The 22123-nt window shown below is 37.7% G+C and overlaps 1 protein-coding gene across 1 annotated transcript in view; it reads right to left on the bottom strand.

The window, feature by feature from the left end:
- Positions 1 to 912: 912 nt before the first annotated feature.
- Positions 913 to 22123, bottom strand: part of LOC134534516 (nuclear receptor subfamily 1 group D member 2-like) — a 58972-nt gene continuing 37761 nt past the window's right edge. The window contains exon 3 of the mRNA XM_063372995.1: positions 913 to 1707. Coding sequence (XP_063229065.1) covers positions 913 to 1707 — 795 coding nt within the window. The remainder of the gene's footprint in view (positions 1708 to 22123) is intronic.

Below are 22123 nucleotides of genomic sequence, written 5' to 3'. Positions count from 1 at the left end.
TTACGTAAGGTCTGACATTTCAACTACTGTGTATGTGAGAGTTCTAAAGGTATGGTTAAGACTACCTACTAACGCTTTTGTTCTATTTTTTAAAACCTTAGGTTTTTACTTATTATTTTTTACGGTACACATTTTTCAAGCTTTAATTGCTTAACGCACAACTGACAAAAAGCGCTGGAAAAGCTGTTGTTACCTACTGTAAACCTATGAAATAGATTAATAATATTAAAAATAAGGGTCCTTGATTCTGTGAAGAAATACAAATTTTTTTTTTCCACTGTACATTTTGTTCATTTTTCATAAATAAATCTGTAAACGTTTGCAAAACTGTTTGGAAACAGTGCACTATTTGGGAAAGATCACGTGAACATTGTTCTATGGTCTTAAGCGAGATGTACTTACATATATACACAATGGTGACAAAAAGGATAGCAAGTAACTAAAGCAAGAGTCATACATAATTTAATGTTTGCTTGTAGTCAGGGGCGCAACAACAGATGGGGGGGGGGCAAGGATATCTCCCCCCCCTTCTAAAACCTTGAAGTGGTGGCAAACGGGGGCAAATAAAGTGCAGTGTAATCAATTTTTGTATAATAAAACTGCTTAAATAGCACCATTTTCCACTTTGAAATACAAATTTTCCCGGGGGAGGAAACCCCGGACCCCCCGCTTCAATATGGGGGATCCATGATTCTTTATAAAAAAGTATATTGCCCCCCCCCCCCCTTTTTGGAAATTTAGTTGTTGCGCCCCTGCTTGTAGTCGACGTGAACTGGCCGGTTCGAAACTGGAATACTGTTGATGGGGGAAACACACGCGGATAGCATCACAATGCTCACAGACGACCTGGCACTGAAGTCACTCCAGCGATGCAGTACGGTACATGGGCACAGCGCGGGCACGAGAGTGTCACTACCTGGGGTGCAGCGCCACGCTGAGGTCCAGCGGGCGGCGGTCCTCGGGCTCGGCCGGCCGGGCGCCGCGCACGGACAGGTCCATGGGCTGCTCCTGCACCGGGCCCAGCGCGCGCAGCACGGCCACAGGGCCCTCCTCGCCCGAGGAGTCCTCCTCGCGGCGGGGCCCGGGCGAGTCGGGCGGCGAGGTCGAGGAGGTCGAGGAGCCGCAGGACGAGGGCAGGCGCTGCGCCTGCGCGAAGGGCAGCACGCCCTGCGGGAACGCGCCCTGCAGGAAGGGCGCCGGCAGGAAGGGCAAGGACAGCGGCCCCGCGGGGTGGCCGGGGTGGTGGTGGGGGTGGTGCAAGGGGAGCAGGCTGCTCCTGGCGGCCCACAGCGCCGCGGCGGCCTCGCCGTAGCTGTGCTGCAGCAGGGGCAGCTGGCGGTGCGGGGAGGCGACCCGCGCCTTCGCCTCCACGTCGGGCTTGTCCCACCCGGCCAGGCCCTTGCCCTTGGGCTGCTGCTGCTGCTGCTGCTGCCTGAGCGCCGCGGGCTGCCCCGGGTGCTGCTGCTGCGAGTACACCTGCTGCTGGTGCTGCTGCTGCTGCTGCTGCTCCTGCAGCAGGCAGTGTATCTTGAACCAGTTGGAGCGGCGGCCGTAGCGGGAGCCGCTCTTGGACATGCCCACCAGCAGGCACTTGCGCAGCCGACACGCCTTGCACGACGTGCGGTTCTTCTTGTTGATCACGCACTCGCCGTTGTTCTTGCACTCCGTGATCGAGCCCAGGTTGTTGTACGTCCGCCCGAAGAACGACTGCAACATCAGGGGTCAAGTTTTAGCATTGCCACAATGCGAGACTCGTCGGATACACCTCTCACTACGTGTCCTTATTCTAGAGATATGTATTTTTGAAGTTGTACTTTTTTTGGACGCGTTTTGGAAAAATTATGAGAATGAATTTTTACGATGTGCGCGCATCATGTAAAAAAATTTTACAGGACGAAAAAATATATAAATAAAAATTATAAATCTGATAATTTAGTGATTGATATTTAATACTGGTCCATATCATTGAAAACATATATTTAGTGTGATTATTAGAGATAGAAATTGTGTTTTTAATCTTTCTTAAGTATATTTTCAAGTGTTTTTATATAAGTGAAGTTAAGTAATGCTTATTTAAGCACGTTATGAAAAAAAAGATGGAAATGGATTTTTACGATGCATACGTAGTAGCATGCAACAAATATTGACAAAATGAAAAAAATGTTACATAAAAATAAAAATTGTATATGTGCTTTTAAATCAAATAATTTGGTTATTGATATTGAATACTGGTCCTTATAATTTAAAAGACATTTATTAATTGTAGGTATATATTAGTGATATATTTTGTGTTTATTAACTTCTTCAAGTGTATTTTCAAATGCAATTTTATAATTGAGGTTATGCTTCCGTATGAATATTTTTTCCCCTATAAATTATTACATAATTGTTTTAATAAACAGTTAAAATTAATAAAATACAACAAACATTCAGATTATTTAATTAATTTTAAGTATTATTTAAAATTCATCTCAATTAGTTTAATAAATTAAATAATTAATATTATACTTGTGTTTATATTAATATTGAATACCTACTGATTTTTTATTTTAATTTTTTTATTTTATTAAATTTATACTTTACCAAATGTATTTATAATATCACCCCAGTCCTTTGATTATTTTATTTCTACTAATTATTTGCATATTAAACTTTATTTTAATAAACCAAGTAAGTATATCTTCTAACGCGCGAACATAAGTACACGCGCACATTTTTTTTTTAATATTCAACCGTATTAAAATAAACAGTGTCGGTTTGTTAGCAACATTATTACTAGTGATTTCGTATTATTTTATCTTTTTAGTTTTGTTAATCAAAGATATTTATCAAAAGCATATAATTGTGATATTTTTATTTCTATATTTCATACATTTTGTTCATTATTTTAAGAGATTTTTACTCAGTGTGAATAATGTTAGAACATATTGTTGTGTTTGGCTGGCCATAAATTGTTGCATTTCAAATAACATTCATACAATGTTAACAGACCACTCAACACTATGTTTCAATTTTTGTTTTAAGTGTTTTAAAGACGCACTTTGTTCAATTTCACACACATAGGCGTAAAGTCTACTAATATTACAGAAAGTATTGTTTGCACAGCCCTTTTTTTGTCATTTTTTCTTTCAAACTTTGTCTACAATGTAGTAACGTGTCTCGTAAGTATGTTATATTTGTACTTGTGTTATTTGATAATTTAATATTATGTTTTTACACACGAAACGCGTAAATTTTGGTGTGCGTTCACTAGAAAAAAAATGAGTAAATTATAAATCTAACTAGTAATAAAAATAAAACACGAAAGTAGAGAAACACACTGTTCAACTGTCTCAATTAAAAAACCAATCATGTGTGACATTTTATTCAGTAAATAATAACATTGTAACAAACAAAACTTCAATTTAATAAGCGAAAAACATAAGTAGGCTAAATATGAAGTTGTTTAGGTATATAAGCTAGTAAATTAAATAATAACAGGGTTTTTTTTAACAAACGCATTTTTTTCATAACATTTCTATGATTAAAGAATTTTAATTTTAAAACTTCTTAATGAGATTTAATCAGACTAGGTAAACTGAGCTATTTTTTATCAAACACTGAAGAAATATGAAATAAATACCATATTTTATACCTATCAGTTAAATAACGCAAACCAAGATATTTTAAACTCACATATTTGTTTCCATTGTGTATACAAGTGTGTTGAAAATATTTTTAATAAAAATTACATTTAGATAAAAAAAATGCATATATACGCGGTTAAAATAAGTGTTTTGTTCAGTATGCTTCATTATCTGCCGCTACAAATGTTTGTTGAATTATTCAACGTATTAGCCAAAGATTATAGTCAGTTAGATTTCGGTACGATGGATGTTTTGTAATATTCACTACGAGGATTGTGTACAGTGAACACGACATATCGACTAACGTGGCGACGTGTTAACAATTTAGCAGTGTTCGGAACAGTAGGAATGAATCTCAGCACAAACTTTTAGGGAATGAAACTGAAAGAGTTAGGAGCAGTTGTTTGCGCTCGGCTGCAGCCGACAGCGACTTGAATGAGGACTCCGCGGCGAAGACTTCGAGTCGCGCACGTTGGCACCACTGCTGTCGATGATTTAGGCTCGCCCGCGCATTCCACGACGCCACTCATGGCTTCTGTGTCGAGGGTCGCCATGACTTGCAGCCTCCGACGAGAGGTTTCGGCCACGTTTCGGCTGTTCCCTTCATCTCTGTGTCTTTCTGCGTCCGTCTCTCTCTCTCTCTCTCTCTCTCTCTCTCTCTCGTCCCCCGCCCACACGGGGCGCACAGCAAAGACTAGACGGTCCCCGATCTCTGTACTTTTACAAAAACATTCCTTCCTTTGGAAACCAGTTGCCAAGAAATAGTTTGTAATACTACAATTAATATATTGCAACTTTGAACAACACATGGCTATGATTTTTTTTTTGCATAAATGAAATACGTTTCTCAGAATAATACTAGTATTTCTTCCGAAAAATGACGCATAATTTTATTTTTTAATTGATGCTTTATTTAAGCATAATTTTTATTAAACCATTGAAAATATAATCGAATATTAAATAAATGTACTTTATTTTGTTTTATTATCCGTATTAATTTGTGCCGTTAATTCTGTAAAGCCATTACAAATAAATTTAACTTTTGGAGGTACTGCGACAACAGAATGCATAAATGCTCTGGCCAAAATCCAAACCCAGTATTACTGCGAACACTATTTTGTTTCTTCCTAGCACATCAAACGTTTAAACAGCCGCATTGGAAAATTTCGTGTAGAAGCGTTGTTGGTGGTGGTTTTCAGTCCTAATAGTTTAAGTGAACGGCGCGCAATTGAGTTTGGTGGAATGAGTGGATGTTGAAAACGTCCTGTAAATGCACTGATATTATCCTGCAATACTGTACAAATACTTTTGAAATAAAGTGTATAGCTGTCAAAGCCAATGTTTTATCATTCTATACGATTCGCAGTTCTGAAGTTCTCCGTACCTTTAAGTTAACAATGGCGAACATGGACATTGTTGAAATTATTCTTTTTTTTTCAGTGAAACAGGCCCAGATAATTTTTAGTATGAATTTTTGGCTTGGTGTTTCTTATAAAATTTACCCGAAATTAAATTCATTGATAGTTTAAGGTTTCCAAACTATTTTTTTTTCAACTTATTTTATATTTATATGAAAAATTTGTCGCTTGATGACAGTTAATGTTAGGTGACATCTCCCGGCTTACTTTTTTGTGCATGTTCTAGTCAAAGTGTTAATTTCGTAACCACATATTTATTTTTAAAATATGAAAATGTAAACAAGGCACATTAAAATTTCAAAGTAATCCTATATTCTTTCTCTTTTCACGCATTTTTTTTTCTGCCTCGCGCATCTGTGCATGATCACGTGACGTATGAAGCAACTCTAACCGCCAACCACGGTAATGAAGCACGGACTGACCCCTGTATCATTATCGAGCCAAGATGAATACAATGAAGATTATTCTTAATGTTCTCTTGTTTTAATGCAGCTAAGATTCAGCACATTGGGCACTTACGACAGAGAGATGAATTCATAAAGGAGGGCATTCCTGAATGACGAAGCCAAACCACAGTTCCAACACATTTTTCAAACAATGATGAGATGAGGAGGCATAAATTACTCGCGGCACCCATTCATAATGTACTTCTTTTTTTTTTTTTTTTTTGGCGTGGCTGAATGCTTTCTCAGAAAGCAGGCGTGTGGAATTAGCGAATAATCGCGTACTTGTTCTGGGCCCGTGGTTATGTGGCTGCCTGGGTGGAGTTCACTAATTTAAAAAATAAAGAAAATCAACTGAGAACAACTCAAGTGAGAAACCCCATTAACAAGTTTTGTGATGTATGGTTTTGAGTACGCTATATGTCATGGTAATACTTAACATATAACTAACAAAGTAGAGTTTATAAGCTTTACTAATCGAAATTAGCTGTTTAATTTATGGAAACAAATTTATTAATTCCAATATGATATTTACAATTTATTATTATTATTTGTGTACAATGTTTTTTAATGGAACATAAATATTCAGGTAAAATTGAAAATATTTGTAAATTTGTACATTCACATAAAAACTACTCTATCACTACAAAATAGTGTTCGCAGTAGTACCGTGATCGGATTCTTACCCAGGCATTTATGCTTTGTCCCAGCACCTGCAATAGTTAAAGTTATTTGTAAACGGTTCCCTCGATAGCTTTTAAGTATTAACTGCGCACATTAATAAGCATGATACGACAAAATAAAGTCCAACTATTGGATATTTGATTATCTCCTCCATGGTTTGAAAAAAAAAATGCCTAATAAAACCCAATTAAAATATAAACATGCGCCAATTATTGTACGAAATACTCAGTATTGTATCCGAAAGTAGGTATTATGGACAGAAATGTAGGAATGGCGGTCCGAGCACAGGAGTTGGAGTGAGATGTAGGTGGCGGCTTCTGCTGCCTTGGAACCTGCACCTCCGATGACATCACGGCGACCATCTTTAATTATGAAATCACCGTTGCACTTTTCTTCACGGTCGTCATATTGAATTCTGACATCACGGCGGCTATCTTGGATGATCTTGTCCTTTGACCTTGATGTTAACATTTGATCTTTGACCTTAACATTTGACATTTGACGTTTCCCTTTACCTTTGACCTTGAAATACATTGACCTTGAACCTTGACCTTTGGAATTGACCTTTGACCACAACGACCTTTACCTTTGGCCTTGAATTTCGCCATATTGACATCAAGCGCGCCAATCCCGGAATGCTGTGGTCACCATCTTCAATTCTGACGTCATGTTCGTCATCTTGTTTCGTCTGCTGGAGGCCGCCATCTTGGATTCAGACATTACCACCAAACGTGTTTTTTTCTGTTCCGCTGGATGCCGCCATCTTGGATTCTGTCATCTATGTTTCTGCTGTTTGAACCTAGAGAGCGCCAACATAGCTCTGTCCATTGCACATAAAGTCGATGTTCCATTACCTGCTAAGGTTTTTGTGGTCATTATCGGCACAATAAATTTAATTTTTTTTTTCACAAAATACACAGGATGCGCTGTTATTCAAACCATAACAGCTAGGACCCATGGGCTGGAAAACATACTCATATGACCGCACGGCCATCGTAACATTTACCCGATCGAGAATTAATGAAGGTATATAGAAAAATAAAACACATTCAATTTTTTTTATTTGAAGGATTGATAGTATCACCTGCTAAAAGACGTTGACGCCATCTTTATTTTCAATACTTGTTAATAGGAGCAGTAGTTAACACACATCACCTGCTAGAGAGACAGTCGCCATCTTATTATTAGTAATCGATACCAGGAGAGCTAATCCCACGTAGCACACACGTCTGCCAGTGCGTTGCCATCATATTAGTTTAAGTTTTCCCCGCTAGAGTGAAGTATTACCAGACAGTTAACTGTTGCAACATCCACCATATTGTCAGTCATATTGACCGCCATTTGGAAAATATGTCATTATTAATCTATAAATTCAGAAGAAGAAAAAATTCATCAAAAAATTGCCTATTACTAAACTGATTGATTCAATCACCTCGGTTCGATTCTTTATCAGTGGTAAGAGTAACTAATGCTTCAAATAAATTTTAAATTTTGTTTTTACATTATCTGTTGTGGAGTTTATTCGTTATTCTCTCTACCAAAAACGAGTCTATAAAAGACACCAGTTCTACAAAAGAAAAAAAAAACGTTGTCGCTGTGCCTACAATTAAATTCTAATTTTTCGATACTTGTATACATTCCAACCAGATCTTGTACAATGTTAGGCGTATAGACCAAGCGACTTCGAAACAAGAAGTATTTTTCGATGATACTCGCCGAAAATCTTAAACAGGCCATGTCCAATGTCATACGTTTAGACCAAGCATATCCGAAACATGAGGTCATTCATGTTCCGACTACAGACTTGATGATGTACTTACATTCTAAAAAAGAAGCGCATTTAAAAAAGGAAGCACATTCTAAAGAACAAACTACGATAAGGAAGTACAATCTAAAATACAAACAACGAAAAGGAAGCATATTTCGAAGCACAATAAAAGAAGACAGCAAAATTGGAAGTACAAAATCAAAAACGAAGCACATTTAGAAGCAAGATCAAAAAAGAAAGCACAATTGCAAGCATGATCTAAAAAGAAGCACATTCGGAAGCAAGACCAAAAAAGGATGGACAAACAACGAAAAGGAAGCACATTTGTAAGCACAATGAACGATAAAAATCAGATTTGTTAGCACAATCAACGAAAAGAAAGCAGATATGTCAGCAAAATCAACGAAAAGAAAGCACAATCTGAAGCACAATTAGAAGCTCAATTGAAAAAGGAAACACAAATGTAAGCACAATCTTAACCACAATCAAAAAAGAAAAATGTAAGCACAATCAGCGAAAAGGAATAACAAATCGAAGCACAATCAGAGAAAAGGAATAACAAATGGAAGCAAAATCAACGAAAATGAATCACAAACGGAAGCTCAATAAAACAAGAAAACACAATCGGAAGCACAATAAAAAGGAAGTAGAAATGGAACCACAATAAAAAACAAATAAAAAGAACACAATCAGAAGCATAATCAAAAATAAGAAGCACATCCATCTAGTTACACAATTAAAAAAGGAAGCACATTTGGAAGCACATTCAGAAAAAGGAAGCAAGCACATTTGGAAGAACTTTAAAAAAAATGAGCTGTATTACAAGAACTCAGTCTTACTTAGAATCAGAAATCAAGGAATAAAACAATATTTAGAAAGCCAAAATATAATTTATTTTTTAATGCAGGTTAAACAAGTCATTATTGTATGTAGCCAGGTCTCTCAGTTATTTGAGTATGAAAGCTACTTCGTTGAGGTGCGAGTAGTTTCCTGCCCTAAGCGAAGCCATCAGTAGTCTCAAATGATCGACCAATACCGCAGCTTTAGGTTCTTCATTACAGTGTTTTGTCTTATCACCAGCTTCAAAATCACTTTCGCCATCATTGTAGAGGTCAGCATCTTTACCAGCATAACTGTAATAATTCTATATCGATGACGTCGAAGTTTCTTCAACGTCTACAAGCTTCCTGGAGGATCTACTTTAGATGGGCTTGAATGTATTCTCTCTTTTCGTGGTAATGATACTTTCATATTCTTCAGTCTTTCTTAAATCATCAACGTACTTCAATTTAAATTCTTTGTCGAGATCAGGAAGCTATGAACATAATCATTTTCAAAATAAGGAAAAATGTTGTCGACATGCAGCACTTTCTTCTTCAGAATAGTAGCTGCATCTTTGTTCTGTATCTTGTAAGTGGACTCGGCTTTACAAGTTTTTCCGTGTCTTTATCAGCTCTCTCTTCTCTAAAACTAACCAATTACATATTAAAGCCAATAGTGTGATATCACTTGTGTTCGCCATTTCGTTTTTAATAACATCATGTTTTGTTTCTTGCTTCTTCTCTTTTATTATCAAGCAGAAACCGTTTTCAATTATAAACTTACTGGAAATGACATCACACCGTTTGCAAAAAAAAAAAAATCAACTTCATACGTTGGGCTCAAAAATAAGCTTTTCTCTTGAAACACAAAACATTCAATTGTTGCTCATGGATCGCCAACCTCTACAGTTACTAGGTGAAAGTAATTTTGTATAAACGTTTTAGCGCAGAAACCTCATAACACTATGGCTTACTTTTTAACTGCAATAAATAATAGTTTTTATGATCATCTAAAGCTTAAAATAATGGGATGACAGATGTGTCATGTGCGCCTACATGTACAGAAGTTGAATTCATTCTTAACTCAAAACAGAAAAATAAATAGTGACTTTTGTTGTTTCTGAAAACCTCCGATTCATATTTACATTAATCACATATAAATTAGTAGAATTTTAAATGATTTATTTTCACGAAATTAAAAAATATGTACATCGCATACATGTTGCATAATTAACTGCCAAGGTTACATTTTTTTATTGTTTATGGGTTGAGTATATAATAAGATTAACGTACTACATAACTCGAACTTTTTATGTTTATAGACGATGGTTCTGGCTACTTCGTGAAATGGTTAGAATTTCTATTTCAAAAACTTATCTTATTTTTCGTGGCTGTCAAAATTCTCACATATTTGAGAATTCCGAAAGGCCAGGTAAATTTAAAAAAACATTTTTTGAAAGAAATTCCAACTATTTTTTTTAAATAACCGGTATGTGTGCAGTTAAACTTTAAAAGTTTAACTTCTTTAATGCTTTTAATTCTCCTTATTTGCACGGTCCAAAAACGTTAAAATGTATCTTTGGCATATAATTATGCTAAAAGTATGCGACCTCAAAAATTTCTTGGAATTGAACCAATGAAAATCTTTACATGGTTACTAGTGTTTAACTTAAATATAAAATAGACCTGGAATGGGAGGCACCCCCATTTATAGCCATGAAAAAAAAAATTCCTCTTTAAAATTACGCTGTAGTCTTGGGATTAACACCATTAATAAATCACAATTCTTCGAAACTCTAATACAATTTTAGTTAAGCTGAGTGGTTAAAGTGCGTGATATCACAGTCAAAATACCCCTAATTTTAGTTATGTTACCGGGTAATTGATTTTTTTAAATTCTTGCCACTAAATATTTAATTTTAAACACTCCAATGCAAGCATAACGCACGTTGGCTGTTTTTCTATAACTTTTATTACCGGAGATATTTCTTGCAACCGGTCGAGAAACTGCCGTTAAAAGAAACCCCTCTAAGAAGTGTAATGACAGCCACGTACGTTTGTACGTTACGTGAGGTCGAGAGTTACCCTCTGAAATGGAGAAGAACTAATTAGCACGCTCGAGCGAAGAGAAGGATCTCAGTGCGGAGCATCGCAAGGGCAGAGGGGGAGTTAGTTCTCGGGACGTAACCTCAGACATTTGCATCGTATCCGCCTTCGACTGAGCGACCAGCGTGCCTCGGCTGATTGGCCGTCCGTCGTTAACTGCGCATGCGCGTAACGACTGCGAAGCGCATGCGCGGACTTTGCGCTCGCTTTTCTGCCCCCTCCCCCCTTGCTTTCCCCATCTTCCCGGCCACAGAGATTGGCTCGGGACGCGATAAATGCGAAATGCACATAAATGACGAATGCTCATTTCAAGTAGCTGTTTTGCGATGCGAATGCACTTTAATGGCATGCCGCAGTGCGCCTACTGTAGTTAACTGGAAAATTAATACAACTACTTGAGGAGTGATTTTACGATCCATGTTCGGTAATGAACTTTTCCGAGGATTAATATCTTCAATGAAATTACCTACCATTGCTTATCTCATTACATTACTACTATGACCTATATATATTATATATATATACATATATAATAATTTGAAAATGAAGTCCACCGAAATTGGCAGCATTGCCACATAATTGCAAACAATTATCGAGAATATAATAGTATAATTCACACGGTCCTTTATTGATTGGCGTAGTGAAGTAGGAAGGTGTGGGAGTGAATCATTATAAGCTAGAAAAATAACAACATCCATATACAAATACATGACTAGATTCCTTCCGCTGAATATTTGGTTCCGTCTGGCATTTTCAGTTTAGGCTTGTTCTGTGTGGTTTTATGTTTTCATTTTTTATTTTATTTTCCCTCCGTGAATTTTTTCCGTGACACTGCAAAATTTTATCAAATCAAAATTCCCGATTGCAAGAACCATTTCAAGAACTTATTTTTTTAACGCGCAACATATCTTCAAGGTCTGGAATTATGTCTCGTGGTCAAGCACTGCATGATTCCAAGTCTGCGCTAGCCTCGGTGGCTTATCAACAGAAGCGAGGCAGTGCAAAGGGGTTTACCCTCCTGTTCTTTGTTAACCCGGCGCTCTTAGCCGTCAGACCTTGCCACCCAGGGGCCCTCGCGGGCGTGGGTACGGGTACGCCGTATCAGTGGCGTATCCAGGATTTGTGTATGGGGGGTGTTAAGAAGCATGCCCCCCCCCCCTCCTCCCCCGGGAAAATTTGGATTTTAAGGTGTAAAATAGTGCTATTTTATTAGTTTTCGGTGCTTAAATTTAAATATTGTAATGGTAAAAATTTTATTCATTTTAATATGAAATTTGTTTGAGTGATGAATAAGATATTAATTAAAGATTTGGTGCTAAGGGGGGGGGGTTGAACCCCTAACCCCCCCCCCTGGCTACGCCCCTGCGCCGTATACGGGAATCGGGAAAGCCGTCAGAGTTGGCTATGATGAGAGTCTGAGTCAAACCAACCCAGCATCATCACCCCCCGTCCCCCCCGGCATCACTCAGCTAACCAGACAGTTGACTGTGTCCTCAGTCCTTAGACCTCATCAGCACTGCTGGCGCCTGCACTGGAGCTGTGCAAACCAAATCTTTGACAAGCATCAACGATTGTGAGTGAACAAATAAGAACCATCGCCACTCGCTGGTTTTTCTTCAGTAAGTCTCGAAGTTGTGCAGTGAAGTTGGCGAAATGTGGCAGAAATGTCTTTAAGTTAACTAACACATCCAAGGGCTCTTTGCAGAGTTTTTCCTTATTGGTAGGAATATGTATGGCTTTTACGGCTTGGATACTCTGCCTCGAGAACACGTGTTTTTTTTTTGTTTTTTTTATCTATCATTGTAGTCTATTATTATAACTTTCTTACAGAAAGATTTGCTTTTACAATGTTAACCCTAGTCACATCGCACTGGGACTCCTCAGTCACCCAGGGAACCCGTGGTCCGGTGGAGGACTATCCGACCTCTCCACCTCTGCTAGCTGTCCAGGCTATAGTAACCGGAGCTGTGTCGTCGACTCATCATCGGGAATCTGCTCCCGGAGATCGCAGCATCAGTGACACTTATTCCCTGCATTCCCTGTGCATAGCTACAGGCTCTCAGGACACCTGTTTCTTCATGATCACTCATGAAGAGTCTATATCAATCACACGGTTTTTTATTCCCTGCGTCATGCGGACGTGGATCTTACGAAGGAGGGGGTCCACTATAACCATTACACAATTTTTTATGAGTACGTTTTCTTTATAGTTGAATTTAAAAAAAAAGTTTGCCATTTCAGGGAACAGTAAATTTTGAGAACTCCGTTTACAGAAAACTGTACGTTTTATATTTTGGTTTGTATTTAATTGTTTTTAACACCTTGTTCTTAACTCAGTTCTTCGATGATTTTTGTTAAAACAAGTCGAAATCACGTATATATTAATGTTATTAATACATGAAAAAATTTCAAGATTTTATTAAATTAGTGCCACGCGTGCAAACGGACGTTGAAATAAACTACTTGAAAAAAAACAATAACTCCTGCCGTTTCTGTGTATAAGGCATGTCGGGCTATAAGGCGAGGAAATACGTTATTGTAACCAACTTAGGATTTGAAAAAAAAACCTTCCAAAATAATTTCTTTCTAACATTATATAGCTGTAATTTTCTTATTCAGTCTTGGGTTTTTTTTTTTTTAATCCGGGAAGGGAGACACCCCCCCCCCCCTCCTCCTGCGGCTATGATTTGGAGCAAAATACGTCATAAAAATGTAGGTCCTATTTCCAGAATCGCCAGAGTAGTACGACAAACTGTAAATGTCTTACAATTAACATCGCATTGCATATGTGCATGAAAGAATACATTGTTTGCCAAAGGACTGCACTAGCAAGTATCATGCTTGCCGCTACAGTGATTAGAAACATCCGTCCGCAGTCACGCAGAACGACACATGCGCTGTGTGTGGAATCAGACGGAAACAAACATGGATATATTTGTGAGCTTGATAAATTATTTCGGGTACCAATAAACACCATTCAAAAACTCCCAACAAAATTTTTATAATTCAACTTCTAAAGAGTGTAAAAGGGGTAGTATGTTTTAAAATGTAATCTTTTTATCTCCTAATTTAATTAAGCGAAATTAATAATTTTGGATTCCAAAAATAAAGACAAAAATCTTACAAGAACAATGTTTATTAATTTTGTGAAATTCAACCATTAATGCGTGAAAAAGGGGTAAGTGTGTTTTAAATTTAATAATTATCAGTAGTATGTAAATGACGGTCCGAGATCAGGCGCCAGGCGGTGGTGCTTGGTGCCGACCGCCATCTTGGATTGTGACGTCACGGCGGCCATCTTGGATGGTTGTGACCTTGACCTTTGACCTTGACCTTGAATTTGATCCTCAAAAATCGCCAAAATCCGCCAAAATTGGGCAAAATTTGCCCAAAATTCCTCAAAAATCGCCAAAATTTCCATTTCTGTGGAAAAAAGTTCCGCCAAAAAATCTCAAAAAATTCCACAAATTAAAAATTTCTCATTTCGAGGGAAAAATTTCCCGTTTCGAGGGAAAAATTCCCGTTTTTAGTCCTTAAAAATCCCAGCGGCTGAAAATTCCTAAAACTGGCTTAAGCATCCTTAACTCAAGCCTCAGTTAAGCCATTTCTAGGAATAAGGATACCATGGCCGCCATCTTGAATTATGACGTCATCGTTGCAATTTCCGTTACGGCCGCCATCTTTAAATTTATTTTCCGATTTTAATGAAAAAAAATTTAAAATTCATAAAACAAATTAAATAATAAAATTTTTAATAAAATATTTAAAAAACAAACATTTACGACACGGAGCTCGGAGTCCTCGGTTCGAACCCGACGAGTGCAAAAAAAAATAAAAATGGCGACCGATCCTTCCCCCGAGGTGGCTGCAGGCATACTGACTCCCACCACTTTTTATCATCATCTAGTATGACGTCATGGCCGCCATCTTGTCTTCGATGCTGGAAGCCATCATCATTGTATCGTCGGCTAGAGTGCGCCGATGACATGTTAGTTTAATTCGTATCCGCAAGAGTGCAGTAATCATTTATTACTGTGACATCCGCCATCTTGTCATTTGGCCGCCATCTTGAAAATCCGTAATTATTTAGCTAGAAATTCGGGAAAAGTTCCAAAATTCATTAAATAAATCACTCATTAATTTACATATTGATTCGATCGATTCCCATCCTCGGTTCGATACCCGATCGTTGCAATAATGTTTAATCTTATGTAAAAAAAATAATTTAAATAAACCATGTTCAACATTCTTAAAGAGACTTTAAATCCTCTACTACCATCATCCTATCAGACACCAAGACCACCATATTGGAAATTCGTAATTGTAATGCTAGAGATTCGGGAAAAAGTTCAAAATTCATTAAATAAATTTGTAATCTATATACTGATTGATTAGATCGACTAAGGTCCTTGACACGATCCCTGGCCGATACAAAACAACTTTAATTTTAAAAAAGTACCAGAAAAGTGTAAGGTTCGAGAAATAAAACACCTCAAAGTCTTTTACAAACATAATATTTATTACACAATTTCTATCCTACTACAGAATCACTTGCGAAAGCCAACAACAATCTTATAAACATTTAGCCCTGCATAGACGTGCAACGACTACTTCTTAGCTCCAAATGGCTCCCAAAGCTCCAACAGCCTCCAAATGCTTAACACAGCTCCAAATGGCTCCAAATGCTCCAAACGGCTCCAAATGCTCCAAATGTCTCCAGCAGCTCCAAATGCTTGACAGCTCCTAATGCTTCAAAAGGCTCCAAATGCTCCAACAGCTCCAAAAAAAGGCTCCAAATGCTCCAATAGCCTCCAAATGCTTAACACAGCTCCAAATGGCTCCAAATTCTCCAAACGGCCTCCAAATGCTTGACAGCCTCCGAATGCTTAACACAGCTCTAAATGGCTCCAAATGCTCCAAACGGCCTCCAAATGCTTGACAGCTCCAAATGTCTCCAGCAGCTCCAAATGCTCCAACAGCTCCAAAAAAAGGCTCCAAATGCTCCAACAGCCTCCAAATGCTTAACACAGCTCCAAATGGCTCCAAATGCTTGACAGCTCCAAATGCATAACACAGCTCCAAATGGCTCCAAATGCTCCAAACGGCCTCCAAATGCTTGACAGCTCCAAATGTGACCAGCAGCTCCAAATGCTCCAACAGCTCCAAAAAAAGGCTCCAAAAGCTCCAACAGCCTCCAAATGCTTAACACAGTTCCAAATGGCTCCAAATGCTCCAAACGGCCTCCAAATTCTTGACAGCTCCAAATGTTTCCAGCAGCTCCAAATGCTCCAAATGCTTGACAGCTCCAAATGCTTCAAAAGGCTCCAAATGCTCCAAACGGCCTCCATTTGGCTCCAACAGCTCCAACAGCCTCCAAATGCTTGACAGCTCCAAATGTTTCCAGCAGCTCCAAATGCTCCAAATGGCTCCAACAGCCTCCAAATGCTTAACACAGCTCTAAATGTCTCCAACAGCTCCAAAAGACTCCAAATGCTTCAAAAGGCTCCAATTGCTCCAAGAGCTCCATCTTCAATTGGTTCCAACTGATTCCTATTACTTTTATCGAACTTGGCATGATTACTAACATGTCTTTATCAGTATACATTTTGACTGGCAGTGGTAACGTTTTTTTACACCTTTAAGTTATAAGTTTTATTTAGAAATCAGATTTCGATAAATGATAGCTTCCATCTGGAAAGAAAATATATTAATTTATCTTCAGGTTTATACACATACATTTAATTTAATACATTATTGTATGTAGCCAGCTTCCCTCAGTTCTTTGAGTATGAAGGATATTTCTTTAATGTTCGAATAGTTTCCTGCACAAAGCGATCCATGTAGTAGTCGTAGCCTGTTAACCAATATGTTAGGATCTTCCCATGAGGTATAATCAATCTCTTCTGCTGCCTTCATCATCCTTGCATGTTTATAATAAATATTATCTCTGGTGTTTATCGTTTTAACACCAACCACAAGGTCACTTTCGTCATCTTGCCAGTGATTATCACAAGCTTGATCAGGATAATTTATTTTATTACGCCGTTTCCATCGTTTTGGTCTCAAACCACCATCACAGTCTTCGCTCTTGCATGCTTTTGGTGCTTCAGTACAGTACTCAATCATGTCAGCCTCAGATGTGTCACCACAATCTTCAATCATGCCAGCTTCTGATGTGTCACCACAGTCTTCAATCATGTCAGCACCACAAACTTGATCAGGATAATTTATTTTATTACGTCGTTTCCATCGTTTTGGTCTCAGACTGCCATCACAGTCTTCGATCTTGCCTGCTTTAGGTGTTTCAGTACAGTACTCAATCATGTCAGCCTCAGATGTGTCACCACAATCTTCAATCATGCCAGCCTCAGATGATTCATCAAAGTCTTCGACCTTGTAAGCTTCAGGTGGTTCTCCATCTTTCACATTTTCATGGAGACGACTAGATATTGGAGTAAATATATTTTCATTTCTAATGTGGTTACAACTTCCTTCGTTTGTTTTAAATTTTAAATTATTATCTTGATCTAGATCAGTAATTTTAGCATTAGCTTTTTCGCCTTCGTTCTTCTTCCGCGATGTTGTAGCCCAGTCTTCGTTATCTTTATTCATCTTAATTGTACAGGTCTTGTAATGTCTATCCAAGTAATATCTTCTACCAAAGGATTTCTGACACTGACTGCAATGAAATGGTTTTTGACAAGGACCCAAATTACACTCGCTTCTCTCATGTCGTTTAGCATTCTTTCTCAAGGTAAACACCTTGCTACAGTATCTACAGTGATGACGTTTTGATACAGCAACAAACCCCGTTTCAGGATTCATATTAGTTATTGAGACTAATGCCAGATGCAAACTAAGAGTTTTAAATTAGATATATTACTTAAATAGAATTTTTTAATTATTTCATCAGCGAGAATTAATTTATCTCATTCAAAGGTACTTGTTGCAAGTAGTTCTGCTTTTCAACAACAGATGTCGCCACATGTTACTTGCAGGTAAATAATATTTAGTTCTTTTATGCGGGATGCGGGATGCTCACTAACGATCGCAAAAGAAGGATGGCTTAGCTAGACTCCAAAGAGAAGGAAGTTCGTCCATCCTGTTAGTGCTTCTTAGATTTCTCAGAGATTATTTGACTGAGTAATGATATTTTTTTTTAAATTTCCACCTGATAAAAATATTACAAGTGCTGATTTATTGGCAGAATTTCAATAATTAAATGCGACCTTGAATAAAAAATGACATGACTCATTAAGTAAAAAATTCTTCATGCAGAGATCAATTCCTCATCAGTAACCAGAAGCACTCGGAGAAAACCATCAGATGTCTAGTCAGGAATAATCAGAAGCACCCAGAGAAAACCATCAAAATATTGTCAAGAATAATCAGGAGCACACGGAGAAAACTACCATAATATTGTCAACAATAAACGGGAGCACACGGAGAAATCCACCATAATATTGACAAGAATAATTAGGAGCACACGGAGAAAACCACCGCAAGTTTTCTTTGATATCATAAAATTTCAGGAAAAAAATAATACTAAAAATAAAAATAAATTAATAAAAAATTAAAAAAAATAAAATAAAAAAAATACATAAAATTCTGGCTTGTACTAGAACTCTATCTTTGTTCAACAATGAGAAGTTCACAAGCTAGCAGAATATATTTATGTATTTTTTTTATTTTATTTTTTTTAATTTTTTATTAATTTATTTTTATTTTTAGTATTATTTTTTTCCTGAAATTTTATGATATCAAAGAAAACTTGCGGTGGTTTTCTCCGTGTGCTCCTGATTATTCTTGTCAATATTATGGCGGATTTCTCCGTGTGCTCCCGTTTATTGTTGACAATATTATGGTAGTTTTCTCCGTGTGCTCCTGATTATTCTTGACAATATTTTGATGGTTTTCTCTGGGTGCTTCTGATTATTCCTGACTAGACATCTGATGGTTTTCTCCGAGTGCTTCTGGTTACTGATGAGGAATTGATCTCTGCATGAAGAATTTTTTACTTAATGAGTCATGTCATTTTTTATTCAAGGTCGCATTTAATTATTGAAATTCTGCCAATAAATCAGCACTTGTAATATTTTTATCAGGTGGAAATTTAAAAAAAAATATCATTACTCAGTCAAATAATCTCTGAGAAATCTAAGAAGCACTAACAGGATGGACGAACTTCCTTCTCTTTGGAGTCTAGCTAAGCCATCCTTCTTTTGCGATCGTTAGTGAGCATCCCGCATCCCGCATAAAAGAACTAAATATTATTTACCTGCAAGTAACATGTGGCGACATCTGTTGTTGAAAAGCAGAACTACTTGCAACAAGTACCTTTGAATGAGATAAATTAATTCTCGCTGATGAAATAATTAAAAAATTCTATTTAAGTAATATATCTAATTTAAAACTCTTAGTTTGCATCTGGCATTAGTCTCAATAACTAATATGAATCCTGAAACGGGATTTGTTGCTGTATCAAAATGTCATCACTGTAGATACTGTAGCAAGGTGTTTACCTTGAGAAAGAATGCTAAACGACATGAGAGAAGCGAGTGTAATTTGGGTCCTTGTCAAAAACCATTTCATTGCAGTCAGTGTCAGAAATCCTTTGGTAGAAGATATTACTTGGATAGACATTACAAGACCTGTACAATTAAGATGAATAAAGATAACGAAGACTGGGCTACAACATCGCGGAAGAAGAACGAAGGCGAAAAAGCTAATGCTAAAATTACTGATCTAGATCAAGATAATAATTTAAAATTTAAAACAAACGAAGGAAGTTGTAACCACATTAGAAATGAAAATATATTTACTCCAATATCTAGTCGTCTCCATGAAAATGTGAAAGATGGAGAACCACCTGAAGCTTACAAGGTCGAAGACTTTGATGAATCATCTGAGGCTGGCATGATTGAAGATTGTGGTGACACATCTGAGGCTGACATGATTGAGTACTGTACTGAAACACCTAAAGCAGGCAAGATCGAAGACTGTGATGGCAGTCTGAGACCAAAACGATGGAAACGACGTAATAAAATAAATTATCCTGATCAAGTTTGTGGTGCTGACATGATTGAAGACTGTGGTGACACATCATAAGCTGGCATGATTGAAGATTGTGGTGACACATCTGAGGCTGACATGATTGAGTACTGTACTGAAGCACCAAAAGCATGCAAGAGCGAAGACTGTGATGGTGGTTTGAGACCAAAACGATGGAAACGGCGTAATAAAATAAATTATCCTGATCAAGCTTGTGATAATCACTGGCAAGATGACGAAAGTGACCTTGTGGTTGGTGTTAAAACGATAAACACCAGAGATAATATTTATTATAAACATGCAAGGATGATGAAGGCAGCAGAAGAGATTGATTATACCTCATGGGAAGATCCTAACATATTGGTTAACAGGCTACGACTACTACATGGATCGCTTTGTGCAGGAAACTATTCGAACATTAAAGAAATATCCTTCATACTCAAAGAACTGAGGGAAGCTGGCTACATACAATAATGTATTAAATTAAATGTATGTGTATAAACTTGAAGATAAATTAATATATTTTCTTTCCAGATGGAAGCTATCATTTATCGAAATCTGATTTCTAAATAAAACTTATAACTTAAAGGTGTAAAAAAACGTTACCACTGCCAGTCAAAATGTATACTGATAAAGACATGTTAGTAATCATGCCAAGTTCGATAAAAGTAATAGGAATCAGTTGGAACCAATTGAAGATGGAGCTCTTGGAGCAATTGGAGCCTTTTGAAGCATTTGGAGTCTTTTGGAGCTGTTGGAGCCATTTAGAGCTGTGTTAAGCATTTGGAGGCTGTTGGAGCCATTTGGAGCATTTGGAGCTGCTGGAAACATTTGGAGCTGTCAAGCATTTGGAGGCTGTTGGAGCTTTTGGAGCCAAATGGAGGCCGTTTGGAGCATTTGGAGTTATTTGGAACTGTGTTAAGCATTTGGAGGCTTTTGGAGCTTTTGGAGCCTTTTTTTGGAGCTGTTGGAGCATTTGGAGCTGCTGGAGACATTTGGAGCTGTCAAGCATTTGGAGGCCGTTTGGAGCATTTGGAGCCATTTGGAGCTGTGTTATGCATTTGGAGCTGTCAAGCATTTGGAGCCATTTGGAGCTGTGTTAAGCATTTGGAGGCTGTTGGAGCATTTGGAGCCTTTTTTTGGAGCTGTTGGAGCATTTGGAGCTGCTGGAGACATTTGGAGCTGTCAAGCATTTGGAGGCCGTTTGGAGCATTTGGAGCCATTTAGAGCTGTGTTAAGCATTCGGAGGCTGTCAAGCATTTGGAGGTCGTTTGGAGAATTTGGAGCCATTTGGAGCTGTGTTAAGCATTTGGAGGCTATTGGAGCATTTGGAGCCTTTTTTTGGAGCTGTTGGAGCATTTGGAGCCTTTTGAAGCATTAGGAGCTGTCAAGCAATTGGAGCTGCTGGAGACATTTGGAGCATTTGGAGCCGTTTGGAGCATTTGGAGCCATTTGGAGCTGTGTTAAGCGTTTGGAGGCTGTTGGAGCTTTGGGAGCCATTTGGAGCTAAGAAGTAGTCGTTGCACGTCTATGCAGGGCTAAATGTTTATAAGATTGTTGTTGGCTTTCGCAAGTGATTCTGTAGTAGGATAGAAATTGTGTAATAAATATTATGTTTGTAAAAGACTTTGAGGTGTTTTATTTCTCGAACCTTACACTTTTCTGGTACTTTTTTAAAATTAAAGTTGTTTTGTATCGGCCAGGGATCGTGTCAAGGACCTTAGTCGATCTAATCAATCAGTATATAGATTACAAATTTATTTAATGAATTTTGAACTTTTTCCCGAATCTCTAGCATTACAATTACGAATTTCCAATATGGTGGTCTTGGTGTCTGATAGGATGATGGTAGTAGAGGATTTAAAGTCTCTTTAAGAATGTTGAACATGGTTTATTTAAATTATTTTTTTTACATAAGATTAAACATTATTGCAACGATCGGGTATCGAACTGAGGACGGGAATCGATCGAATCAATATGTAAATTAATGAGTGATTTATTTAATGAATTTTGGAACTTTTCCCGAATTTCTAGCTAAATAATTACGGATTTTCAAGATGGCGGCCAAATGACAAGATGGCGGATGTCACAGTAATAAATGATTACTGCACTCTTGCGGATACGAATTAAACTAACATGTCATCGGCGCACTCTAGCCGACGATACAATGATGATGGCTTTCAGCATCGAAGACAAGATGGCGGCC

The sequence above is a fragment of the Bacillus rossius genome, chromosome 7 (assembly GCF_032445375.1).
Source record: "Bacillus rossius redtenbacheri isolate Brsri chromosome 7, Brsri_v3, whole genome shotgun sequence".
Lineage (NCBI taxonomy): Eukaryota > Metazoa > Arthropoda > Insecta > Phasmatodea > Bacillidae > Bacillus > Bacillus rossius.
Note: the sequence above shows the minus strand (reverse complement) of the source record. Positions and strands in the feature narration are given on the sequence as shown.